Genomic DNA, 26,223 nt, shown 5'->3' with positions numbered 1-26,223 from the left:
AAACGGGTCAGCATCGTGGAGTCGACCCAAATCGTAGGGCTTGGGTCAGCCTGTTCGGTAGATCAACGGTCGATCTATCGAAAAACCTAACCTTTACCGTGGTGTCTTTACGGTACCCATGATAACTACTCCAGGAGTCCAGGAAATTCCCGCACATCGTCGTCAGGCTCATCTCCTCTATCCCCCAACGGCTACTTGCTTACGACGACACCCCTCTTAACGCAGCACTGCCACTTCCCGCGATGTAAGCAGTGTCCAGGTACCGCCGCATTTCCAGGTAGCCCCTCTTCACAGACGCGTTACGTACCCATGCTTGAAGACGGATTACCATCGTTGGCCAGGGTAGCCCTGTAAGTAACATTGAAACTGTACCACTGAAGCCTGAGTATCACCAGTCGGGACGGACCAGAGCCATATGCCGGAGGATGGGATTAATGCGCATAGTGAAGATTGTGAACAATAGCCGCGAGATTTCGCCGTTGGAGATGATTGTGGGATGGAAGTATGTTACCGACAGTCTAATGATTGTAGTAATGAGCTAACAATGCTAGAACCAGATAGCACAAAGATGGTCCATCCTTGCCTTCGAAGACACTACTACCCGGCGGCAACGTCACAATGCGACATAAGCTCTCGACTTCTAATTTCTACAACCGAACCCCAGCTTTCCAATTATGCGATGAACGGCATTCGCATGGTCCAGCCGTGTCTCTACATCCATACCCATGTCCTCTGGAATCGCCTCGACGAGTATCACGGCAGAACTCACGAATACGTCGTGGTGCAAAGTCTTCGACTGATCCGAGACATCAGCAAAGGGGTCTCTTACTTTCAGTAGTGCAAGCTTGTAGCCCTGCGCCTCCCCAGATGAGGTGGGGCCTTGCGGCCATGCGGTGTCTTCGATACCCGATACGAGCGCTGGGGTCACGCAGAGACAGACACGATACCGGGCGTCCTCAGATACTGCGGTCATTTGCTTCGGGTCAACACTGTTCCCGGGCGTACACACTCGATCTGCAAATCGAGAAGCTCCAGCTTCGATCGCATGAGTTCGCACGGCCAGGCCTCAGGCTTGAATTTGTCCCGCACTTCATTCCAAAAGAGATGTCTCGCAAACTATTTGTGGAAGACAGCGCATTGTTTTTCTCGCTAAGGCAAGGACTTGACAGTCTTCAAGATGGCTATTCTCAATTCTTTTGATAGTCGCTGGCGTGTCTAGGCATTTCACTGTGTGAAGGTCACCTTGGCTATGGTCAGCTTCATCGTCTCGAATCGAGCGATGTATTTGGAAACTTCCAGTAATTGGTAGGTTGTCAAATTGTACTTGCTGTAGATTGTCTAGCTTGCATCAAGTACAGATATCCACTTCTCTTTCAACTGTGCTTTGGCGGTTCGGGCTGAGCACGAGCAACATCATTGTGAAGTGCATGGGGTGAACAAAGCCGTACGAATAACTGGAGGCCCTTTGTTGACTATTGTGGCCGTGTTCACAGCCATTGTTCTACGTTGTCGCTTATAGACATTGTGAACGCATACTGATACCTATATGTTGTACACAATGTCTTGTGTAGGGCCATGCCCGTTGAGACAACCTTCGCTGAAGAGAAATGCGAGTCTCACTACCAGTGTCTCGTATGTGCACCGAACCTTTTCATTTCCATGCGGCTCTTGTAGTCCCCTTTCATGATAGCGTCACTGTTCCGATAACTTTTGAATGAATGCTCACTGGATACAAGCAGGAAGGGGATAGATAACAGCTGAGGCCGGTTGCGCATGTGATTCACCAGCTGCCAAGTTCGCCTTCTCGCTCTTTGCTTACGGCCTTTGCTTCGTCTCAAAGAATGTAAAGTCCGACCAAACCCAGGTGTAAAGCCTTCACAGCATCAGCTCAACCATGTTCCATCGACTAGACCACCTGCCACCCCAACGCGGCCTAGATAGCTCCTTCCTTAGCTACACGACACTCGATAGCCTGCCTCACCGATCCTACGCCCTTTACCTCCTGCGACGATGTGCCTACATTGTCGGACCTATCATGCGTCGGCATGGCTGGACTGTCCCAATGCTGCATGAGCTCTCGCAGTACTCTTCCTGCCATGGCAAGTCCCTGACTCAAAAGCAATACGGCATAGATCGTTATGGGAAGACCAAAACCGAGATCATCCCGTTGAACATACAGTTACGTTTACGTGACGATCGCGATCCACGCCGTTTCGTCCACATGAACGACTTGGTAAGGACAATGCTGCATGAGCTTGCGCATTTTGCGCATGCGCGGCATTTCGTGGGGTTTTACAAGTTGAATGCTGCATTATTAAACGAACTAGTCAAAGACGTCGAGTCTGGGGAGCTGCGTCGGCGTGTAGACTGGCGCGACGTACCAATACGTATTGCGAGAACGGAAGAGATCGTATACACGATGGCTAGAGATCTGAAGACGACCTTTGCAGAGATGATTGGCGTTGAGAGGAAAGATCGGTACAAATATAGAGAATGATGGCCGCATATTAAAGCATCACCTTCGAAATAGACTTGACTAGAGCAGGAAGGCGCGGGTTGTATTGGTCGAACGGTTAGAGACCAGCGTCTGGGTGTGGTTTAAGCATTCAGCTACGACTTGCTGAACTAGATGATAGCTCAATCAGTCGGTTTCATAGAGAGTACGTCCTCAAGGCGGATATCATCATCAGCCTCGAGTCGCTTGATCGTGACAACCGATGACTCAACAACCCTATAGCTGATATGCGTGTGAACTGTCGTCGGCGCCCAACCCAGCATCTGCCATCCTAGTAGCTCCCAGACTGTTCCCTCAAACCAGTCCTTGACAAAAGCGTTCTCGCTGATGCCCATTCTATATGTCTGCCCATCTTTGAAGCCGGCGAACTTCAACGACCTCACCCACGATTCTCTTGGATCCGTTTTCTCTCGTCCGCTTGTTCTTAGAGGTGTGAAGCCGGTGAGAATTACATGTTGTTTCCCTGGATGTAGTGTAACGTATTGGCTTCTAGTCGCCCATGAAAAGCTCTCGCTAGAGAAATAGCAGAGATTCAAGGTGCTGCGTGGCACGCGTTGGCCAGTCTCGACATCGGTGAACGTGAGCCCGCCATCATGGAGAATCTTGCCGTCGAAGAGGCTCGTGTCACGTTTGTACAATGTGATTAGTTTGTCGTGACGAAGCGTGAGACTGAGGCGGATGCTCAGATCTGTACGGCCGTCGATATCGAAAACGTCGGGCGAAGAAGTGATGGCGACGTCGATAGCGGGTGAACTAGTCATTCTGACTGACAAAAATGTAGTATCTGATCTGGAGAAGCAAAGGCGTGAGAGCACTAGCTATACACTGGGTGATGCAAAGACAAATGCAAAGCTGCTGCCTTGACGCGTCGCGTCCTGCATGCGCCATCGTCAATCTTGTAGGACTTTGGTCCGCGTCGCTATTCATTCTCCCAGACATCCATCTGGAATTATTGCGGGCTCTGCGATCGCATCGTTCCGATGTGAACCATGATAGCCACGTCGGCAGGTTGAGCAGATGCGGCCAGACGGAACATCCGATGGATGATGTCATCCACCACGCTAACCACATTCGATGCTAGCGTGCACACGAGCCATCAGCATATACCTAGGTATCGTCACGTACGAGCTGCGCCCACTACACCACCCTACTCTATTCATACGGAATTGCGCGACTCATTTGAAAAGAGGGATCTGAAGAGCTATGGACCTGATATGGCAAGGAACGATATGCGTCGTGGCTGCTGCAAAAACTACAATGTTCGCACCATCCGCACCAAGGGAACGCCGCGACCAAGTGAAGGTGAAAGGGTCTGATGGGAGTAAGACCCCGGAACAAGAGGCAGCATCCAGAACTATCATGACAGAAACAATCAGTCTCATGAACGCCCGATCACAATGGAGAAGTCCAGTATTGATGTGCTGAGACAGCCATATTTGGCTATCAGATGGCTCCCTGACGTCTGGAACCATCGCAGGTCACCTCGTCTTGTCCCGTCTTAACCGCTTCTCGGCACAATCCTATTGTTCCGTGAAGTGAACGCGCTCAAAATGGGTCGTTTTTGCGTCTTCACTACGACTCACAATAGGAAATACCAGCCTTCACCACCCGATTGGGACAAGACGGCAGAAATTCGTGCAGCTCACCTCGAGACAATAGCACCTTAATGAGACAAAAGTTGCAGCCGTCGACAGCAGTCCTCATACTTAAACTGCCCTTCCCCTTGGCAGTCTCTATCGTCAGACCACCCAGCTTTCTCTATCTTCTCATTACGACTTTCTCAGTTTCCAGCACGTTACCATACATTCTTCAGCACTCAGCTTCTTACTTCCATCTTTCAATCTTTACGATACCCATTACTCTTTACGATACCTTTCCATCGTCATGTCTTCCTCTACTATGCCCTCGGTTGAGCTGGTCTCACCCGGTATGCTTGAAGCTGCCACGATCCTCGCTGGACTTCGTCACGCTCGTCCCAGCGATCCCTTTACAACTCCCACAAGGTCACCCTCCGTCATCCTCCCTTCGGTTGAGCAGGCCTCACCGATCGATGTACCCATGGGAACTGCTCGTGCTGGACACACCTTCGGCCTTCGCTCCACCGGCGCTCCTTCTCCGTCTGTTCCTTACAGCTCTGGGAAGCCTCGTCTGCTCAGGCTCAAGCTCAGGCGCCCCAAGAACACCACCGCGGTCGACTCGACTCCCATTCCCGTGAGCCACGCTGCCGGGCTCCCCAACGCAGAATCTGGTCGCTCAGGTCTCAAGCTCAAACTGCGTTGCATCCAATCCGCCCTTCACCCTTCTTCACCCACCCCCATTGCTGGCGCTGGCCATAAGCGCAAGATCGATCAACTCGTCACTGACTCTGAGGACGAAAACGACTCCGAGGCCGACATCAAGGCGCCCAAGCGTCACATGAAGCAGACCGCCCAACCTCCTCTGCCCATCTCCGCGCCCACCATGAAGCGCAACAAGCGCATTCTGGACCCGAAGAGGGCTGACCACGCAGCACTCATCGCCACCGCCGCCAAAGCCGGCAACGAGTACTACGACTCGGACGTGGGCGACGTCGCTGGCGACGTCAAAGACACCACCAAGCCAGAACTGTTCCGCAACGTCACATGGGGCGCATACGCCACCGACTACGCCGACGACGACAACTTCAAGGCCAACCCTGAGTTCACTCAGTTTGTCCCCGGTCGGTTCGAGCTTCTCGCCGACGGCACCGCGTTCGACCAGAAGCACAAGCTGGTCGTCAAGCTCCTCGACAAGAACGGCAAGAAGCGCATCTTCGCCAACCCTCCTCCGCGCAACTGGGCTTCGCAGGAGGCCATCACGGCGCTGAACAAGCGCACTGTTCAGCAGATCCGGCGCAACACCAGCGTCCGGTTCCGTGAGGTCGTGCAGGCCTACGTGGCGGAGGAGCGCAAGTGGATCCTCGCCAACCTCACCGCCGGCAAGCCCACCAAGGGGTGGAAGGCCTTCGTTGAGGCGTTCAACCAGACCTTCGGCGGCAAGGTCCTCGCGGGTACGGCCGGCGCTCGGCCTTTGAGGAGTCACTCAAGTCTCACCAAGGAGGTGGAGAGATTTGGAGCTGACTTCTACATGAAGGGTCGGGTGCCGGTGACGGCCAAGAAGGTGGTCAAGAAGGAGTGAGTGATGGTGGTGGCGGCGGCGGCGGAGATGTGGTGTGATGGTGTCCGGTCTGTGGGTGCTGGTGGTGAGCTGGGCGCTGGTCGTCCGTAAGTCTCATCTGATGATCATTAGCTAGTTGTGAGCTGGGGCTGGTCCCTTGTAAGTCTCAACAATTCATGTATACACTCTTTGAACACTCGAATGATGCCTTTGTGATGATCAATGTTGACTGAAAGAATGAGTTGTGTGCCTCCAGGCCCTGCATGCCAGAGATACTTGATGAACTACAATGTGTATATCGTCTTCCCGCTGCTATAACCTGATGCATTTTAACCATTGGCACGTGTATGTTATCTCTAGTCTTCACCCTTCGCACCCTAAAGCTGAGTCAAAACTCCATTGCATCCGTCGCCATGGTATTCACCCCCATTGATGCAAACACTGTCGCAACATCGTCGACTGCCTCGTTGATCTTCTGATGCTCCTGATGCACCATCTCCACACCCCGCATGACCTGAGATCGCGCGGTATGCGCATCAGCGGGTCGCGCTCCTTCCGTACCCGCGAAATGATCTACAACATCAAATAGCTGGTGGCCATAGCTATCGTCTGCGCTCGCGGAATAGCGTAAAGAGTTCGCGCTCTTCTTCTCGTCCTCGAATATCGGAAGGTTATATTTTTCCAGCACGGTCTTCGTCATGATCGCGATCTCGTTGTGGAGGAAGATCGCGTCTGAGTTGGAGTTGAGCATGCGAAACAGTGCTGGTGAAGAGCCGGACCCGCTGATGTTGCATCGAAAGACGCGTGTGATGATGGTCCCGTAGAGCAGGAAGTCATCAAGGCCAATGATATCTTTGAGTCTTTGGAGAATGCTGTTGGTGTAATAGGACGTGTGTGTGACCATCTTGTCGACCATTGTTACCGTTACAATCGTTGTGTGGGTTCGGTGCGGTTGGCTGTTGAATGTGATGTTCTGTTGAACGCTTCTGATAGTGGTTAAAGTGGTAGAAGGTAAAGGGCCGTTTATAAGGGGTCTGTAGGCTCTGAACTCAAGAGTGAAATTGGTTGAGTAGAACAAGAATCAGATCGTGAACCGTTCTCGGTCGATATAAGCGGCGAAGAAGGCTCTCATTCACATCGCCAAGGTAGGGCCACAATGATCGAATCGGTGAATTGAGTGAGCTTCTCAAGGGTCGTGACTCCCGCGGAGCGACTGCGGAGGTCTCAAAGCAAGATGTCGCAAACTTCATCTTCTTGTAAGGCAAGGAGTGTGACGGGTCGGTAGTGACGAACAAAAGCAGCACCTGACTGATTAGCCAAGTAGCAAGAGATTTAAATGCAATATATATATAAGTATAGAAGGAATTTGCGAAGCAAAACAGAAGGTAATTCGCCAGTCCGTTAAATACTTGCACTTACCTTGTGATGAGTTGACTATTGCTTGTTCGGCATCATTGTCTAACCTCATTCTATTGTTCTATACGAGCAAAACATCAAAGGTAGTTAATGATTGCGCACGCAGTTGTGCCAAAGTTTGTCGTACAACAGGACTACGCTGCCAAGTGAGTGTAGGATGGAGTGACCTCTACTGCAAGCTGAGCCAAACTGCGCGCAAGACTCTTCAGCCATGATACCTGCTGAACAGGCGCTACAGTTGTCACAAACACAGGTTCCGGCGTGGCGGGTAGGTCAAAGGGCGATTGCAACGACAACACAGCTAAGAGAGCAGCAAGATCGAGGACACCAATTTGACCGACAGCAGGCATGTCCAGCACGGTACTGCCAAAGCGAAGACAAGAAGCCTCAAAATCTCTGCGAGCCTGCTCGCGCTGCTGCACGACCACAGCCTGCTCTTCCAGCACTTTCCTGGTCTGCGCATCCTTCGCCAGCTCAGCTGCCTTCTGCGCCTCGTCCAAACGCCTGTAGATGAAGTCAACTACCACGCATCGCGCGACGAAGACATCCTCTCTCGTCATCAACGAGAATCTCTGCGTGCAATACTCGTGAAATCTCTGTATCAAGGGATGCAAGAGATTTGTACTTTCCAGTACCGACGGCAGGTTGGGTTCGTCTTCGTCGTACATCTCTGAGAGCAAAGCTTCGTGCCACATCTGGATGCGCGGCCGGGCGCGTAAGAAGGAGATAAGGTGGGCTTTGGCTATGTGCGCGGAATCAGACTTGCATAGTATGTGCGAGATAAAAGTCAGATAGTAGAACCACTCCACTGCCGAAGTGTACGATTGGATCGTGGAAAAGATTGCTGGGATGGTATACCAGCTGGGGCGATAGACTTTCGGCTGCTGAGTGTATTCCATCTCAATGAAGTCGCGCAACGTCGAGCTGATCATTTGGACACGCTTTGCTTAGTCTTCATTGGGTTGCAGTAGCAAAGAGAAGCTCGTGGAATCGCGCATACTCATGGAATGACCTCGATTGAGGGTGTTGTGAAAGGCGATGTCGAGAAACAGTGTCTGTTTGCTACGCAAGCGATGAGTGAGTAGAACCATCACTGGACGAGATTGCATCCGGAGGTGATGTGAGTATGGAGCGCGAGGCCGCCATGATCCTTGCAACTCCAGGTACCGATTCTGATAGTTCCAGAACAGATCATCTTGTGTTTTTCGATCCAAAAAGGTGTGCAGGGCACTCAATGAAAGACGCAAACCACCCTGCAGGTGCCAGTGCGAGAGCAATCTCTCCACCACCCCACCGTACATTGGAGCACTGTGGCCCACACGTAGTCCAAACACCAACATCAACTCTTACCACTTGTTCCTGCAGCCATCTTTGCTCTACACTGCCCATACAACAGTGACCATGTCCACGCAGGAGGTTCCGGTAGAGACCCCTTTCCCCGACATGAACATCGACAAGCAGCATGGCCCCGTGCACATACACAGTGCGACCGCTACAATCACCAGGATCGCTAAAACCCCACCGTCCGAGGGTTTCACCACGAAAGTCATCAGGGTCGTGATGACATGCACCGGCAACCTTGACACCGACACCATCCTCATCGAGAACCCCGATATCCTTCGCATGTTTGTTGAGAAGGAGGGAAAAATAGTCATCAATTTCACGCAGCTTCCCATGATGATACCGATCTGGAAGTTGGAACCTGCTGGCCCAATACCTGACAACCAGGGTCAAGAGGACACCGATGGAGACTTCGAGATGATAAGACATGCTTGGAAGACCTGTCGACTTGTATGGGGGCGCCATGCGGGACTTGAAGAGCTGAACAGGCGAGCGGCTGCGACTATGCGTGCAAAGCAGAAGCAGGACGAGCTTGCTGCTCAAGCTGGTAATGGTAAACAATTGCGTTCTCTTCAAGTTGGTTGTTTGTGCTTTCGAAGTCGGTCTCCCCGCAATTGCGATCGCTGACCTTTCATAAGCTGAGCCGCTCGGTCCACGAGCTGTATTTGCACCATCGCTATCGACGACTCCACAAGATAACCCACCGAGGCATCCGTTCGTCTTCCCTGGCGTACCAGCTTCCAAGAATTCTCTCCGCGTTCCAAGCCAGGCAATCCCGTCGGCCCCGACAACGATGACACGCCCTATGCGTATCGGTGGTCATACACTACTACAGCCAGAAGACGTCGAAGGGCATTGGAGTGACGCAGAGGAAGAGGTTGGGGGCCAGACTACTGGCGACTCTGCATCAACCGGAGCGCACAAGCCCGGGTCTGAAGACCTTGCAGCCTTGGTCCGGCGTCGCCAGGCCGAGATCGAGGCTGCTCAGGCCACGGAGGCGGGCCCATCGGATTCCTTGGACACATCTCGTTTAGAGGGTGAAGAAGCCGGAGATGCTGAGCTCGTTGGTTTCTCGGATGTGAATGACGACGGTGATATTGAGGGACAAGTCGGGAACCGGTCGAAAGAAGAGCCTGGAGAGGACAGCGAAGACTTTGAAGACAGCAGCAAAGAACCCGACGACGACAAAGAAGACGGAGACTTCGGGGAGTCTCTCCCTGTGAAAGGCAAGCGCTCGCAAGGTACCCTGAAGAAGGCCTCACGACCGTCTCAGAAGCAGCTTGGAAAGCGACCTGCCAAGCCCACTCCAGTTGAAGCCAATACCCAGCCCCCCAAGTCAAAGCTTCGAAAGACTGGGGTTCCGATCTGGCCGACGACTATCATCACCACTGGTACCGCCGGACCGAGTCTACGACAGGTTATGGAAGAGATGGGCCAGATCCTGACGACAGACGCTGAGCGTCAAGAGTATATGCATCTCGTGTGGACGCGTCGTCGAGCCGCCGAGGAAGACAAGGATGCTACCGCCGAACAAGCAGTGCTTCATGACCTAGAGACCTTTGTGCGTAATCACGGCATCGTGGACTTGCACAACCGGTGGGCACGATGGATGGAGTCTGGCGTCAAGACTGCCATGCCCATGTATAAACCGGCAGGAACTGGTGTGATGGATGCGGAGGAGCGGAAGACGATGTTCGAGAGGAAGAAAAGGGTGCGTCGGGGCTAGGAAGGCTTGGTGGGTTCGAGACGGAATGAGACGGTTCGGCGCGGGTCCATGGTGTTGAGACTTGATAGGGAGTCAAGAAAGCTTTGCGTATGACACTGGCTGTTAGCTGGAGGGTAGAACGTCATCATTGAAGAGGACAGATTAAAATGTGATGAATCCGCGATATACTAAGCACTGCGGGCCGATATGACGTCGTGTGTGATCGCTTGTGTAGACCTTGGGCGTGCAACTATGCTTCACAGGTAACCACGTGCGACAAAGAATATTGACGAAAGTGAGGTAAATGTTGGACAGATTCTGGAGATGGCAACCATACCTAGGTAGCCTTCTTCGGATATCGTGAAGTTTGGTGGTTCAGGGTCCAAGCACGCGTGTCGCGCACGCGACATCGGCGCTAATTTCGGTGATGATGACGTCATCATTCTTCACAACACCACTGCAACCACAACCGCGCATCTCAAGTTACCTTCGGGGATATACTTCCAAGACCGCGCATCTGACAACTACATTGAGGCCTCAGGATGCTCGTCATAAGCGGGTGTCGTTGCCTCCTTCCCAGCGAGGCGTGGACTTCGAAGACGTCTGACAGCGACGAAGACCGCTTACAATGCTCACGACATCTTGCGATACATGAGATGAATCCAATACTGTTACGGCCCGCATCGGCTGTGCAGAAATTTCTCCGCACGCAAATTCACTCTTTGGATGTCAAGCCGCTATGACCAAAGGTTCTTGGAACTCATCGACATTGCTCGTCCTCTTACGTGCCCCCAGTCTTCCAGTACGCACTTGTGTACTGATCATGACCTTTCTGCCTCTCGTCAACTCAACAAACTCCGAAGTCTAGACTCTCAGGTTGGAAGTCGGTGCGTGAAAACTCGTCGCAAAGGAAACCAACGGTAGAGCACCCCGCCGATCACTTTCTCCACCGGCCGCCACCAATCCTATCTCTTCGACTAGGAAGCTTCGCACTCCTGCATCAGAATTTGCTATTACCGATAGGAAAGTCAATGATATGGGAAGTGAGAGCAGCGTCCCGACAGCTAGGTCTTGTGACAAAGAACCGAAGCAAGCAACTAAGAAGCATGAGCCCGGCAACAGTGACCAAATGCGCCTGGTACAAACTTCAGCGAACCCAAACCGAAGCGACACAAGACTATCAAGGCCAAAAAAGTCATAGAATCTCCCACTGAGCGCGTACCAAATTCCGTGAACAGTCGTGCGCCACAAGGTCAAGGCACTCAACAAACTGTCGATCACCTCCGGGATAAACACTTCCAGCCCCAAATGCGTGAGAAGGGAGGACGCAATGGAAAGAAGGACAGTACATCCGAGACTCCAACAAGACGTTCGCATCGGAAGAAGGCTGGTCGACCGGAAGCTGGACCCACTACTCCTCTGGTAAAGAGTGTAAACAAATACGGCTTTGAGGTATGGGTTCCGGCTACCGGATCGAACAGCCTTACGGCGAGTCACAGTGCGAAAGAAGAGGGCGCAAAATCCCTCTCTCTTCAAGAAGACGACATCTCCGATGATGTTTCGGTCGGACACACCCCCGATACCGCGGTAGCTGATCCGGACAAAGAGATTACCGGAGACGCAATATCTCAAGAGCACACCGATGGCGATAGGAGGCGTGATAAAGTTAATGATGTCACTAGGAATGCAGTGAAAGAAAATATGGTGGCAGTGGAGGACGTTGTCGACACCAACTTCATCCTTGAACGCCTGAAGACGTACAATAGGAAAAGTTCCACCGACCGGGATCCAGCTGCGCAAGATGCTAGTGACCGGAACAATCACACAGTACCAGATCAAGACGTTCAGATGATGGATGTTGATGACGCTCAAGCTAGTGTCACCGCTTCTGGCTTTGCTCGTGGCGATACAAATCTCCAAGTCAACCATCATGCTTCGCCAGACTTGTTACCAGAGGAGGACGTTGCCGCTGCTGAGATCGATAACCCACTGGCAAATAACCTCGGTGTCGGAAGGACGACACCCGGCCCCCTGTATTGGCGTGCAGCCGACAAACGAACGGAAACTGGTGTCCACTTCTTCAACATGCCTTTCGAGGACTTGCGTGAGATGACGCGACTTCAGGCTCTCGAGCGAGCGCGTCCGCAGTCATCCGAAGAACTTCGTGCTTTGCTGGTCTCCGCGACTACCAGTAGCGAATCCAGCCCCGAAGAATACACCCTCGCCGATGCCAGAGTCAAGCTCCAATCATGTCGCAATGCGTTGTATGGCGTTCGATTGAGGGAGCGCATGGCTACGATGCGCATGGCCGCCGCTCGCGCGACGCAACAACCGCGCAGTCTTGTTGCACAGCTTGAGGTTATCACCGAGGAGGCACGGAAGGAGCTTCTTGCTGCTCAGGATGCGTTTGATGAGGACTTTCGGAATGTTGCCGTCGCTAAGCAAGCCCTCAAGAATGTCACAGGTAAGCCCGTGGCAGATCTTCAGGACCCAGAGACGGAAGCGGATGCTTTGAGAAGGGAGAAGATGGTTAATGAGATCAATGGGGCTATCGCAGAGTATGAAGCGCATGTGAAAGCGCAGCACGGTATTAGTTGAGGCGCACTTTGGGTAAGGTGTTTGGCAAAAGGAGTTGGATGACAGGGCGTGTGTGGTAATGTGTAGTGGAGGCATATGGCGGAGATGTGTGATGCATGGTATCTGGGAAGAGACGAGAAATCATGATACAGCTTGACTAATGCAAAGGTGCTTCCTATATTTTTCATCAAAGTGCTCGCGCGATAATGACATCCCTAGTTTGACTTCTATAGTGCTTCCTGAATGTGTGTGGGTCAATCACTTATTGATTCTAACCCTTGCAGGATTTGGATTAATGATTGGTACAGTGTATAGTCCTTCCAATGTTTTCTCTCATTTTGGAGGTCGCGAGTGAGAGCGCAAGCGAAAGTGAGACAAAACAAAACGACTCTGCGCGCAAACGCCCACCAGGCGACCATCAATAACATCACATCTCAACGAAATTTCTAGTAAACCCCCGAACATCAATATACCAAAACCATTATGCGCAAAGAAGGCACCAAAATGCAAAGCGACACGCCAGACCCCCAGCAATTCTTCACACCCGCGCCTACCCCACCGCTCAACACCACCGCGCCTGAGACAAATGCGATGCAGACTCCCACGACATACAGACGGAAACGGCCACCCACGACGTCGAGCAGTCTTACCGTCTTTGAACCTCGGCTCTTCGCTGTCATGCCCGAAACCGCAGCCAGCGAGCTCATCAACACTATGCGCTTGATTCTCACCAGAGGCGGCCAGAAGAAGCACTTGCTGGCACTGTGGACGCAGAGAATCAAAGATATTCTCCAGAGGTTGGACAACCGCGAAGTAATCAGGGTGTATAATGAGTTCGCGACTGCGCATGATCATCGAGAAGAGAGGTTGTCGTACAAGCTGCCGTTGATCGAGGACTTGGTAGAGGAGAAAGAAGAGGCGGAGAAGGTCGATGAAGCACACGACAATATTGGAAGCCATGGTGCACCCGAAGAGATTGTGAGGGAGGATGCTGCTGCCGACGATGAACTGCAAAAGCAAATCGAGGTCGCGCAAGATGTAGATGTCCACATGGAAGACTTACCTCTAGCAAGAAACCTCCAACCAGTCACGATCGAACATGCCGACCCAAAAACAGCGCTCTCACCTCCACCCTCGTCTCCGGTACCATCACCTGCTCCATCCGTCTCTGCAGGTGTCGCATGCGAAAGGCACCCTCCCGGTACCTGCACGGTTGTACGAATCCATGATTTCAACGCTTTTCCGGTAAAAAAGATCCAAGAAGTCCAAGCCGACTATTATCGAAGCGCTATCATCATTGCTATGTGCGTACACCGCGACAACAAAAACGACGAGGTCACCCAAGTAGCAGCAAGTATGGATAACGGGCCTGTCGACTTCCTCCTCATCAACGACCCGCGCATCATTGCGTTCCTAGGTTTCCGCCAGCCACCATACGATCGCATCGACCTCCAACCCAATCCTCGCCTAGATGAGACATATCAGATCTTTATGTACCCCGGTCTAGCATCGCGGGATCCGAAGGTTTGGCGAGTTGGCGAGTTGGTATCGGCGCGCCATGCGTATCTATACTGGCTAGATACCAGACAGACCGCGGATCCGAAAGCTCCGCCTACGGTAGCGGAGGCCAAGATCCTGGCGCCTAAGATAGGTCGCCGAGCTAAGGATGTGTGGGAAGAGATTGAGAGATGTTGGAATCTCGAACAGGGTAGTAGTGGAAAGCGTTACCGGGAGAACAGGATGGAGTATCTTGGAGAGGATCCAAAATACCCTGAAGGAGAGGAGAGGAGATCTTCGAGGAGTATGTGGGTGTAGGGGCAGCACATGTGGTTGTATCTTTGATATAGCCGGACTGCGATGGAAGTTTCGGGAATACTGCAACTGTTTGACACTCCAGGCATGTCGTGAGTTATGCGTAGTCGCTACGGCCACCTCATTACATTGAGCGTGATGGCCGACTGTCTGTCGCGTGCGTAGTGTATGCGCATATCGACATCACTATCATGTAGTGATAAATCTTTCGAACATTTCGAGAATTAATGAATCCACGAGTGTACAGTAACAATTCCGGTTCCTGGTGTTAAGGTCCATAAAAAATAGGTGCAACTCACTCTGCCACGGGGCATTAATGGGTGCATCAAACCCTAACTCACACTATATTGCCGTATAATTCAGCTAAATTGTTCGAATATCAATTGGTTCTCCGGACACACTATCGATGTCCTTGATGCTGGGAGGCCGCGTCAGGGATGGGTGGGGTTCAGCTGGGAAGCTTGAGCTATGACGCACATTGATTACTAAGCACAAATCCGGCCTCAAACCGCGACTGCAAACTTCAGTACTCCACGTCGGCCAACAAACATCAACGATTGCCCGATGCCACAATCCTACGAGCTCGATGTCTTACCGAATACCTCGCGATATGGATACATTTTTCCCAGTCCTCTCCTTCCATGGTAGCGAGACCACGCCACCTAGATAACGCGAAGACGACGCGTCCTTCCGCGCACCGACGAACGAAATCCAGCAAAGCTCCCTCACCCGATCAAACTTCATGACGCTTCACCCGATACCTGCTACAGTCAACGAATAATCATGGATAAAGACCGACATCTACGTACATAGTTGAACCGGTATACGGTGGTGTTGTGTCTACAGATCTTCGGCACCATTATCCATTTGGTTGTCCTCTGTAGCCACAGCAGCTTCTGGGGCAACACTTGTTGAAGCTGTTTTGTCCGGGGCGGCAGTCTCCGAGGCTTCCGTTGGCGGTAATACGGGTGCGGGTAGGCCACCTGGAAAGGAGCCTGTCACGTAGGATTCATGGAAAAGATCACCTTCATCGTCCGATTCCGCGTCCGCGTCCGAGCCCGAGCCCGAGTCATTTTCATCAGGCTCCTCTTCAGGATCTGCCCACGGCCGTTGCGGTTCCTCGATAATTGGCACCGCCATCGATCGGACTTCATGGACACCTCTTAGATGCGCATCTGGAGCCAGGATCTTGCCTATCTTTCCTTGGTTGGATATTTCCGGAACATCCACGGGCTCTGCAGATTTCGATGCCTCCGGCTCTATCTCACCCTCACCCTCATCAACTCTGCATATACGAAGGTCTTCAAACGTCATTGGCTCATATGGCACTCGTATTCCAATCCTAGGCCATATGGGCCGCGCTGGGACTTCGTCCTTGGGTGTGCTCTGGAACATCAGTCCGTAGTGGTCGTATAGCCTAGAGCGGTATACAGGTATACCTAGTGTCGGCACGTATCCATCCGTACCGCTTTCAGTAACATCTTTGGGTGCGTCTGTCGCCTGGATCGGCCACTTGACTGGTTCTTCAGGTCGCGTCGGTTGCTCTGAGTATGGTATCCAACACTCGTTCAAAGAGTGGGCCCAGAATGCTCGGCATCTATTGGGATTTAGAAGACATATTTTCCTGCGAGATCTTGGCTCTAGAGCGACAGCTCGCGCATCCGTCTCGGGGAAGCCCATGGGTATGGTCGCATCTGAAATCTCCTCTAACACTGGAGATCGTGGGGGCGAGTTGACAGGCGAGGCATGCTCTTCTTTTCGGTATGTGTGTCGTTCGCGGCGACCGGTCGTTTCCTCCGCCCACTCGGTGGTGACGAACTTGCGTTCGCCCAATTGGAATGGTTTCGAATCTCTCCAGAACTCTCTGGCGGGGTATGGGTAATTGATGGTCGCTTTGCCAGCTTTTCGGCTTTCGCCTACTGGCTCTTCGAGTGCGTTCTCGTCATTTTTCGTAGGCTGATCCCCGGAAGCCCGTGGTGCGTCAACTTGGCTGTCACGATCACTTCCGCTGTCAAGATCATCTGGTTCTATCCAGACTTCTGGATCGTCCCTGACGGCGCTGGTCTCAGGATGCCAACCAGTTTTCACCGGCCCGAGGCAATCATACGAGGTCAGCCAATCCCAAGAGCTCTCACGTGCAGAGATGAACAGGCCCTGTTTCGTCCGAATTTGACCCCACCTGTCTTGGACGATACTCCTACCGGAAACCGTTGCTTCTCGGACATTCGAAGTATTAGGTCTGCTGTTCTTGTAGGTTTCGATCTCGTCTCGGCGTCTTGCATCATGGGAACTGTACACGAGATTCTTCGTCTCGCGATCGATCTTCTTCTCCGTTTTCATCCGCTCGGCCTCGACCGCCGCCTCATCCAGCTCAAAGCGATGCGGCTCGATCTCGTCCGAATCATCACTGTCAGTGTCGTCTTCCTCTGGGCGACGCAAGCCAACAAGTCGACGCCTGTATCTTGGTGTCCACAGGTGAAGCTCGCCCGGCCCTACAAGAGGCAGAGTGACCTTTTGCCTCGTCTTTTTCGGGATTTGATTCCCCAGATGATTTTCCAAGCCTTGTTTGTAATTTCGGCCACCAATGTCTCTTGAGTCATATAGTTCCATCAACGAATGCAGCCAGTCATAATGGCCATTATCGGTGCCTGAGGTCTCGAGCTTATATTGAAGCCTACGACGCAACCGTTTTGCTTCAGCTTCTTTCCTCTTATCAGGGTCCAAGTATATCAGTCTTCTTCGCCGCCTGGAGGCATCCTGGTAGAAGAGCCAGTCTTCGACCATCTGTTGAGCGCGCGTCATCCCTTCATGGTCTCTCTGACGTTTTGCTTTGTCAAACCTCTTGTCATCTCTGTATTTTTTAGCCTGCCTGTGGTTATCCCTTGCTATTAGCATCTCTTTCTTCGCTGCTTTCGTATCCGGATCCCTTCCACTCCGCCCATTATTTTCGAGCTCATCTCGATAAGCTTGATTCTTCGCTGTATAGTCCGCTTCGATCTCCTCAAAGTTGTAGTCAGCAGCATGGTCCTTCTCAATGTCTTCATCCTTCTTCTGGTCTTTCTGCCAGAGCTCCAGCTCTTTTGTTATCTTATCCCATGTGTCGCGCAGAGTGTTTACTCGAGAGCCTCTGTTTGCCCCTGGCTCCGTGGTGACAAGTATCAGTTCTGGAATATGCTTATTCTTGGCGCCTACATCCTCAGACCTATTACGAGCTGTGTTGTTCTCTCTTCCCTTTTCCTTCCTCGAATTGCCATCTTTGCCGTTCTTCTGGTGTTTCTCGTTTGTCATCTTGTCGCGATAAGTTTGAGTTTAATGCAGCAAACGTGGGGTGGCTTGTTTCAGGACTGAATTCAATTATGCTAAACCGTAGGGAATTGAACGCTGTCGTTGCAGCAAGTTCAGGGTAAATATCATGCTAACATACCGGCCGAGCAGCTGCTACAAACAAAGAGCTATCTACCATTTCCGGCGAGCATTCCAATCTACCATGGAACAAAGACATGCTCGCTAGGTACAGACGTCCGGAACGAGCACATGCCGGCCCGGCATCTTTCAAACAAAGAGATCACTTCCCCTCTCTAAACGCACCCGTCGTCACTTCCGCCTAGAGGCTTTGCCAAATTGACCATTCGAGGCCCCTACTACACATCAGCCCAGCGTTTCCGCTTGGGCTTGACCACTTTTTTCGGAGCCGGTTTTCCCGCCATGAGTGCATCCTGCCTTTCCCACTCTTTCTTCTGCACTTTGTAGAGCACCAACTGTGCGGAATCCAGAGTGTCGGGATTCATCTGCTTCGCCCAATAGAGCAGAGGGATATGCATATAACCGTCGACCCTGTGTGTACCCTTGAAGCCAATAACGAGGTTAGGATCACGGCTAGAGCCTAGATTGCCACTCTTCTCTGCGACTATAGTCCGCGCCGCTACCTCATCGTATGGCGATATCGAGTCGTCATCATAGTCAATCCACTCTTCCTCAGGTAGCATCGGCCCTGTATGACCAGGCGTGTCTTCGGTGTTCTCTGCCGATGCAGCGTCGGATGCAGCATCCCCTTCGGACAATCGTTCGTTTTCATCGGATGTGTCATCGGCAGCGGCGTCTTCACTCACGCCTGGCGCTTTCGCCATCTTCCTGGTGGTACGTTGCGGATGGTGTCGGGTCGGGAGCTTTTCGGGTGCGTTGGTGGGAGGAACGGTGCCGGATACATCGCCCACTCCTTGAGCGCCTGTATCGCCAGGGTTGTTCTTGCTGCCTTCCATGGGGTTTGCGAGCTCAAGAGGAGATGCTACGCCATGCTGTAGCCTCGAACCTGGCTTCTTAAGGGTGCGTCGGGTGTTTGCTGTGCGCATGTCCCCAGCAGCTTGTCTCGGACGCTTACGAGCACCAAGACCCTGAGCATTGTCGTTAGCAAGAGCCAGGATCTTGTCGCACTCGGTCTCACTTACTTGTGTCGCAGTCTGCATGCCGCCAGTCGCAACTCCGTCCTTAGTCCGCAACTTCAACTTCACGATTAACGATGTCTTCGGTCGGTCGGTACGTGCCCGCTTGGTGTCAGATGGACTCACTGTGGCAGGACGCTTGCGCTTGCCCCCGCCGTCGACGGGACTAGAGACCGCCTCCGCCGTCGGATCGACCAACGGTACTGCCTCTGCCGCATCCCCATCTCCCGCCATACGCACATCTCCGTCTTGATCTCGATCCGCTGCTTCGCCGTCGATTGGGGTAGCTTCATCTTCTTGAGCGCTGGCCTTGGTCGTCGCAGGCCTCACCGTGGTCGTCTTTTTCTTCTGTTCTAATTCAGACCTTGCTGCTGCGTTCGCGCTACGCTGTTTCTCTCGCTCTGCCTTCTGTTCCTCTTCCTTCAGCTTCTTATTTAGCTTCGCGATCTCCTTCTGCCTATTCACCTCTTCTTTCAACTTTGCCTTCTGTGCGGCGGTCACTTTGTCCTTGATATCAGTGTCGCTCAGAGACAGCGGATAGTTTCTGTTATCAAAGTCCAGAAAGATCCCCACAAGGGCATCCTTCGATATACCGTTGAAATTTGTAAGTGTGTCGTCGGCTTTCTTGAGCGTCGGTCGAAGGGCTGGCTTATTGCCCGAACTGATGTTCACCGGCCAATTCTCGTAGTCGTCCGCCATCGTGTGCAGTATCGCGCGCTGCCGGCTGTCTTTCTGTAGGCGCTGTCTTGGTGCGGTGGGGTCGTGCGATCGGAGCGAGATGGGCTGCGGTGGTGTGCGCCAAGGATCGTGACTGGGGTCGCGTCGTATGCGGAACGGCACGCGAGTCGCGCCAATGATACGCTTGCGATGGAAGTTGCCGAACCTGTATCTCCAGGGTGAGTGACCATGCTGCGAGCAAACCCTGGAGGTGAAGCGTCCCTCACGTGCGACGTCCCGCTCTGACCCTACACAGCGCAACCCTAACCGGATTGGGGGTACGTCATCAATCAATGTTCGACAACAGTAAGTTCGACAACAGTAAGTTCGACAACAGTGTGAGCCACGAAAGCTTCTGCTCTGTATAAGCTTCCAAACGAGCAGCAGCGTCGCGGAACACTGCGGCAGTCAGATACAACAGGACTTGAGCTTTACTCGGCTCTTGGCGTAGTCCATGTCTCGAACTGATTGCTCAGACTTTAAGGATTGCGATGTCTCTTATTTAATAAGAAGCACCTTTTGCGTACATAGTAGTTATATATTTTAGGAGTTATAAGTAGCTTATCTTACTCTGCGTTATTGCAGTACTATAGATAGAATAGAAGGGAACTAGAATATTAAGTCACACACTGCAGTAAGTTAACGGTCGAGGAATATATAAGTTGCTTTCGCGACTCACACCAAACTAATTGCTCAAAGCAAAGCGCGCGCTATGAAGAAGCACAACGTGCTGAAATTGTGAGAACTATACTAAGTTTGGTCTATTCTAGCAGACTGCGAGATCGAGCGCGAGAAGAGCATCGCATGCATCTCCATGCCATGCACCGGCTGTCACCCCAGTCCAAGCTTGCACCTACACGCCCACGCTCCTTCTTGTCGTCCTTTTCGCCAAATATCGAAGAGATAAGCGAAGGGTTCTACTTCTTGCTCTTACGTTTGGGCTGCGTCTTCTTCTCTTTCTTAGATTTAGTTGTCTTCTTAGCTTTTCCCTTCCCAGTTGACGCGGGAGAGTTCTCTTCGGATATGTCAGTATCTACTTGTCCGCCATTCTTGTTCTGCTCATCGAGTGCTTTTTTATATTCAGCCGGCCAAGTATCACCCAATTCAGTAATCCGCTTCTCAAGACGACTTGCTACACTCCGATCCTTCAGGATATAATGATGAATAGTACCAGGTTGTTTCGGGTTGTTGTCATAATCATTAGCACGCTTCTGGAGCTCCGTAACATACTGAGCACTCTGAGCTTGCCCTCGATACTTCAAAGCTGTACGGACTTGTGGGCGATTGTATTGCGTGTAGTCATGTTTCTCCGCTTTCTTGCCTTGCCCCTTGGATCGAGGTTTGGACCCAGTTGGCGGCCCACCAGCAGGGTTCGCTGGTGCTACTGGATCACCGGTATCTTTCTTTTCCCCCTTGCTACTATCGCCGTCATCATCACTATCATTGTCGTCGCTACCACCACCACTACCACGGGGACAACCTGCCAAACCACTGCATTCGCGGTAACTGATCGCGAACAAGTCGTTTTCGTCGTCACTAGAGTCATCGCCGTCATCCGGCGCATCCTCCTCGGTCGGTGGGTCGTAAAGCTCATTCGGTGCATCTCGCTCGTCGGAGGTCTTCCAGTCGTTCCATGTCTCGCCCGCTGAAATGAACAGGCCGCTCTCCAGTCGCGTCCTCCTAAGATCATTCGCTGTTGATAATGCGTCATTGACATGAGTATCTGAGGGTAGCCCTTCTGCAAGCCCGGTCTCTCGTGCTCGACGTTCTGAATGTGACTCAACCATCTTGTCATCCTTATTTTCATCCTCTACTTCCCTCCTTCTCTTCTCAATAGCTTCCACATCAAGTTTCAGATTGATCGGCGGATCGATTGGCGGAAATCGCGGTCTACCTAATCCCACAGCTTGACTCTTTGCCCTTGGTATCCTAACGTGTAGGTGATGTGGGCCCATGTTGTCGTAATCGAGTGTCTCCGTTTGACCGACTTTATCATCTGCGAAGGATTTGAGGATCGGACGTAGGAATTTATCGTAAGCATCGTCTCCTGAAAGTAGCCCAGGCGGCTGCCCATTCCGTATAGACTGTTGTATTCGGTCTTTCACCTTGTCAATGTCTTGGAGATACTGAGAACGAAACTCAGGCGTCTGATAATATTGAAAGTCTTCATACAAGGCAGTCGCATGTGTACGTGCGGCGTGGGCTTCCCGGCGTACAACGCGGTCGAATTTCTCTTGCCCGCCTACCGCCTTGTTGGCCGCACGAACGAGAGCTATTCGATTTCCGGCATTGTTATGTCGCGCCCGAGCACGGTTTGTAAGGTGTTCCTCAAAATCGGGTATCTCGGCTTTCTCCTTCGTGTCTTTGATTTCTTGCGAGAGTTCTTGTCTTTGTGCTTCCAAGTGTTCGTACACCCTCTGGGACTCTTTGGCATTATCTTCAGATCTAGGACCGTTGCCCTGTCTCCCTTTCCTGGTTTTGGCGCTCACGTTACTGCTCTGCAATACTGGCGTCGATGTTCTACCCGCTCTTGGATTCGGGCTATCTGTATTTCTGGCGCTTCGGGCGTTTGGTGATTCTTCTGCGCTACTTGCGGCATCAGGATCAAGTCCTGCGCGTTTGGGCGGCATCTTCAGTCGAGAAGAGGGGGGAAGCTCTGGAAGGGGAATACAATACGAGATATAGCAAGTGGGAAGCTTCAGGAGCGTTCAGTAAGATAGCGCGAGGAAGCTGTAGTCACTTAGATGAACGAGACTGATATTTCATGCTACATTCTTTGTTTTGAGCGCTTTTGTAGAGTACAAAAGGGATATGTCGTATTCATCATCCCTGCGTCGCCGTTCCTGAACAAAGGGTTTGAAGACTCTGCGACACGACACAAAGCATCCTGACGTGAAGTATTCGCTTGCTATCGCCCGACACTAGTGTGCCCATCCATCCATGCCAACATCATGCCCTACCATTCTTCGTAGATGTCCTCTTCGGAACCGTGCCTTGATGGCGACGCTCCGCCACCCATCCAGAGGTCTAGGTCCTTCCCTTCTTCTTTTGCCTGATTCATGAGACGCTCGTGCAGACGCCATGAGCCCAGCTGATCAGTAGGTGCAGGTTTGACACCAGGTCGGATGTGTCCGTCCAGGGGAGCACGAACTGTCTTGTGCACGACACGAAATTGCTTTGCGACGATAGGGTCTGAGTAGTGACCTAGTGAGCGCGCTTCGTGCAGCTTCTTTTCCTCCTCTTCATCTTTCAGACGCTGCTCCTCCTCAAGTTGTTTAGCAGTCTTTAGCGTGCCATCTTTGTTGAGCATCTCTTTCGTTGTGCCAGCCTTGCTGTTCTTCTTCTTGCCTTTCCCGCTCCTACTCGCTTGCCGTTTAGTACGATGTCGCCCTGGAGCTGGCACTTGCACCTCTCCAGCCTCAGTCTCGAGCCTCTTGTCGTCTTCTTCGCGGTTGTGGACCAATGCCTCGTCGGTACTACCACCTTTGTGTTCCCCAAACTTCCTCAGCGCCAGTGCAGCCATGTCCTTGTTTACTTCGAGGTCCGTCTCGGTAGCAAGCGGCTGAAGGTTTCGAGGCTTGCGGAAACGCGTTCGCGGCTGAGCCAGTTTTCGAGCGGGCGTGCTGCCCTCGACAGCAGTTTGTGGAAGGGAGTCGCCGTCATCTAGTTCGTTTCGGCCCTTCGTTTCGATGTCGTAGTCCTCTAGAGGAGCGTTGGCATTGCTGCGGGGCTTTTTAACCGCTGTGACTTTAGTTGGCACAGCCTTGCGTTTCTTCGACTCTGTTGGCCCCGTTTCGGCCGTTTTCCGCGTCGAAACGACCTGCTTAGGGATGACGGATTTAGTGGCCTTGTCCGAGCGCGGTAGCAGAGCCGCTATAAGCGGGACGTTTTGTAAATCCCAGTCTGTCAGTAGGTCGACTAGATTACCCTTCTTTATTCCTTCTTGATGGAGGTTGTGCATGCCAGCTGCGAGAGCCATTGGCCGCAAGTGGTCGTTGATCGCGTATTTGGCGTAATCAATTGGCTTGAGGTCTTTCGCATCCGCTTTCGCTGTTGACGGGTCGTGCTGATCTAGAATCTGAATGGCGCGTTCAACGTCGTCTGGTAGGATCCTTGGAGGTACCACCATTTTATGCCGCTGAAGGACGACGTGGGCTCTCAGCGCAGAGGTCTGTTCAGTCGTCGCCCAAGGGGGGTGGTTCTTGCTGCTGGCTGGGGCCATGGCGTATGTGAAGTTTTGTTCAGCGCATGCAACGGGTGTCTTTGGATGCGGATGCGGCGCTCGGAGGTGCGTACAAGCGAAGTGTGAGCGCACAGCGTAGGGGGCGCTGTGCAGCGGTCGTGCTCGGGGCGTCGAGAAGATGTCGAGACTGAGATCAAGCGCAAGCAGCGGCATTAAACAGTGCCAAGCTGATGGGTGACCTCTACGCCGGTCTCGTCAACGGTTAGCTCCGATACATCTCCAGAACCCTGTATGAGTTCGGCTTGCTGACATAAACTGCAAAGGAGTATCCACCGCGTTCTACTCGCATAGAGCATGACCTACCAGAGCATTCGTTCACCATCACCCCAGCCGCATCCCCTCCTGAATCACTCAACTTCACAGTTGTTGCACCTTGGACTGCCCATTACTCCGACCGCAAATCACACCACCAGCGCAACTGCTCCACCCCAACCACAATCACAACCTACACCATGGACCAGACACCAACCACAAACCTAGACATGGATCCGCCATCGTCTCCACCCCATACCGGGATTCGCGCCTTTGCGGAAGACCTTGAAAAGGAGACCACTGAGCGGGAAGAATACAGCGCGACCGGTAGCTCCGTTGACGCCTTCGACCAGACTGATAACACTGTCAGGAGTCCTAGACTCTCTTCGCGTCACGCTGACATCGCCCACAACCGTCCACTCCCGCGCGCTACAACCCACGTCCCCGAGTTCCGAGATCGCGATACCACCAAAACTGGTGGACAGGAGGAGGCAACAACCATTCGAAAGACGGACGAGCATGAGACGGCTGACGAAGATGGAGACTTGGAGGAATTGGAGGCACTGATGATCCCGGCGGAAATGAGGTCGTCCCCGCGGCAGCCGGAGGCGTCTCCCAATCCAGAATGGCAACCCATAGACAAGACTTCGTGGGACCTTGCCGGTTTCCCGACCACGTCTGGATGGCAGTCCATCAACGACCCAGCGTTCGACGAGAACCCCAGCCAGGATATCGGCAAATCCTCGTGGGATCCCGCCGGTTACCAGACGAAGTCCGGATGGTGCTCCATCAACAATCCAGACTTCGACGAAGACTTCAGCGAAGAGACACCCACAGACAAGCCCTCGGCAGCGCGCGAAGGCTACTTACCCGACGAAGGAGAAGAAGACTCGGTGGCGGATTTCCCATCTGATCCTGCTGACGACGCGAAACCTTTGAGAGAGCTGGATGATACCGACGATGTACTGGACGAGAAGTACTTCAGGCACAACGGCTACCTGAACTACATTAACAACGTCGAGGACGAGGATGAATCTGACTCTGCGACGAAGAACAAGAAGACAGGTGGTCAAACCAAACTCAAGACAACGAAGAAGAAGGAACTCAAAGTTGTCTTCGGCTCCTCGCCTGGCAAGTCCGCGGGACCTGGAAAGTCTTTGCCATCACCAAAGAAGTCTACCAAGACATCTACCCAACCGCCGGCCACAGGAGATACATTGCCGAAAGACACCGGTCGCGATAATCTCAAGGTCGACGCTAAAGCTGAGCGAAGCTCCAGCCCTGCTTCCTCTTCAGATGAAGCTAGCGGATGGGAGGTGGTAGACGGCAACATCGACGCCCCGCGGACGGGCAACAAGTCGGTCCACAAGCTCACGATCAAGCTCCATAACAACGTTACCGGTGAGTCCAAGACCGTCACGTACACCGACGTCGAGCAGGATGACATCGACTGGAAGTCCAAGCCCCAGATCGTCGCGATAACACAGTGGCGCACCGACGTTTTCAAGCAACATGGAATTGGCACCAAGAAGGCTGCATACCCGTACACACCACTGGAGGACACCTGGATGACGCTCTTCCACAGAAAGCTGCGTGCAACTATCGATGCGGGTCACGTCATCAAGATCCCTGGTCCAGTCTCCGTGATGGAAGCCTTCAACGCCTTCTTCGAAGGCAAGGTGCTCAAAGACGCGAACGGTGCTGATGCACCTTCCAGACCACAGCGCGACGTGTCATCCATCCGGGGAAAGCTCGACGGCAGGGTTAGCAAAGTTGCCGCAGAAAGGAAAAACATGAGAGGACTTCTTGAAGGGAAGACAGGCGGTGTTTTGTTTGTTCCGAACGTGACAGAGGACGAGCTGAGGCAGTTTCAGGTGGATGAGTCGGTTGCCGTTGACGACCCGACTGAGGTTGGTAAGAATGCCGCCTTGGATGTTGAGGGGAAGAAAAGCAGGCGACCGTCACCGAAGAGGAAGCGGGATGAAAACGATGCGGGGGATACCATGGCCAAGAAGACAAAGCGAATAAACTGAGGTGATCAGGATTAGTATCGAATATGGAGATGTCTAAG

The 26,223-nt window shown here is 52.5% G+C and overlaps 9 protein-coding genes across 9 annotated transcripts; 5 read left to right on the top strand and 4 right to left on the bottom strand.

Annotated features, from left to right (window-relative positions):
* Window positions 1–4,414: 4,414 nt before the first annotated feature.
* Window positions 4,415–5,671, top strand: J4E92_009089 (uncharacterized protein; the record flags this gene model as incomplete). Its single annotated transcript, XM_051500438.1, has 1 exon — window positions 4,415–5,671. The coding sequence occupies one exon, from the start codon at window positions 4,415–4,417 to the stop codon at window positions 5,669–5,671; it is 1,257 nt and encodes a 418-aa protein (XP_051349264.1).
* A 2,796-nt stretch (window positions 5,672–8,467) lies between these two features.
* Window positions 8,468–10,133, top strand: J4E92_009088 (uncharacterized protein; the record flags this gene model as incomplete). Its single annotated transcript, XM_051500437.1, has 2 exons — window positions 8,468–8,960; window positions 9,247–10,133. 2 exons carry the CDS (start codon window positions 8,468–8,470, stop codon window positions 10,131–10,133), a joined length of 1,380 nt encoding a protein of 459 aa, XP_051349263.1.
* A 1,287-nt stretch (window positions 10,134–11,420) lies between these two features.
* Window positions 11,421–12,710, top strand: J4E92_009087 (uncharacterized protein; the record flags this gene model as incomplete). Its single annotated transcript, XM_051500436.1, has 1 exon — window positions 11,421–12,710. One exon carries the CDS (start codon window positions 11,421–11,423, stop codon window positions 12,708–12,710), a length of 1,290 nt encoding a protein of 429 aa, XP_051349262.1.
* Window positions 12,711–13,172: 462 nt separating this feature from the next.
* Window positions 13,173–14,504, top strand: J4E92_009086 (uncharacterized protein; the record flags this gene model as incomplete). The annotated part of the gene is made up of 1 exon (XM_051500435.1): window positions 13,173–14,504. One exon carries the CDS (start codon window positions 13,173–13,175, stop codon window positions 14,502–14,504), a length of 1,332 nt encoding a protein of 443 aa, XP_051349261.1.
* Window positions 14,505–15,341: 837 nt separating this feature from the next.
* J4E92_009085 (uncharacterized protein) lies at window positions 15,342–17,789 on the bottom strand (the record flags this gene model as incomplete). Its single annotated transcript, XM_051500434.1, has 1 exon — window positions 15,342–17,789. The coding sequence occupies one exon, from the start codon at window positions 17,787–17,789 to the stop codon at window positions 15,342–15,344; it is 2,448 nt and encodes an 815-aa protein (XP_051349260.1).
* Window positions 17,790–18,142: 353 nt separating this feature from the next.
* Window positions 18,143–19,639, bottom strand: J4E92_009084 (uncharacterized protein; the record flags this gene model as incomplete). Its single annotated transcript, XM_051500433.1, has 1 exon — window positions 18,143–19,639. One exon carries the CDS (start codon window positions 19,637–19,639, stop codon window positions 18,143–18,145), a length of 1,497 nt encoding a protein of 498 aa, XP_051349259.1.
* A 935-nt stretch (window positions 19,640–20,574) lies between these two features.
* Window positions 20,575–22,287, bottom strand: J4E92_009083 (uncharacterized protein; the record flags this gene model as incomplete). The annotated part of the gene is made up of 1 exon (XM_051500432.1): window positions 20,575–22,287. The coding sequence occupies one exon, from the start codon at window positions 22,285–22,287 to the stop codon at window positions 20,575–20,577; it is 1,713 nt and encodes a 570-aa protein (XP_051349258.1).
* Window positions 22,288–22,613: 326 nt separating this feature from the next.
* J4E92_009082 (uncharacterized protein) lies at window positions 22,614–23,879 on the bottom strand (the record flags this gene model as incomplete). Its single annotated transcript, XM_051500431.1, has 1 exon — window positions 22,614–23,879. The coding sequence occupies one exon, from the start codon at window positions 23,877–23,879 to the stop codon at window positions 22,614–22,616; it is 1,266 nt and encodes a 421-aa protein (XP_051349257.1).
* Window positions 23,880–24,352: 473 nt separating this feature from the next.
* J4E92_009081 (uncharacterized protein) lies at window positions 24,353–26,185 on the top strand (the record flags this gene model as incomplete). The annotated part of the gene is made up of 1 exon (XM_051500430.1): window positions 24,353–26,185. The coding sequence occupies one exon, from the start codon at window positions 24,353–24,355 to the stop codon at window positions 26,183–26,185; it is 1,833 nt and encodes a 610-aa protein (XP_051349256.1).
* Between the last annotated feature and the right edge of the window lie 38 nt (window positions 26,186–26,223).

Source organism: Alternaria infectoria (genome assembly GCF_024043175.1).
Source record: "Alternaria infectoria strain BMP 0036 chromosome Unknown scaffold_21, whole genome shotgun sequence".
Lineage (NCBI taxonomy): Eukaryota > Fungi > Ascomycota > Dothideomycetes > Pleosporales > Pleosporaceae > Alternaria > Alternaria infectoria.
Note: the sequence above shows the minus strand (reverse complement) of the source record. Positions and strands in the feature narration are given on the sequence as shown.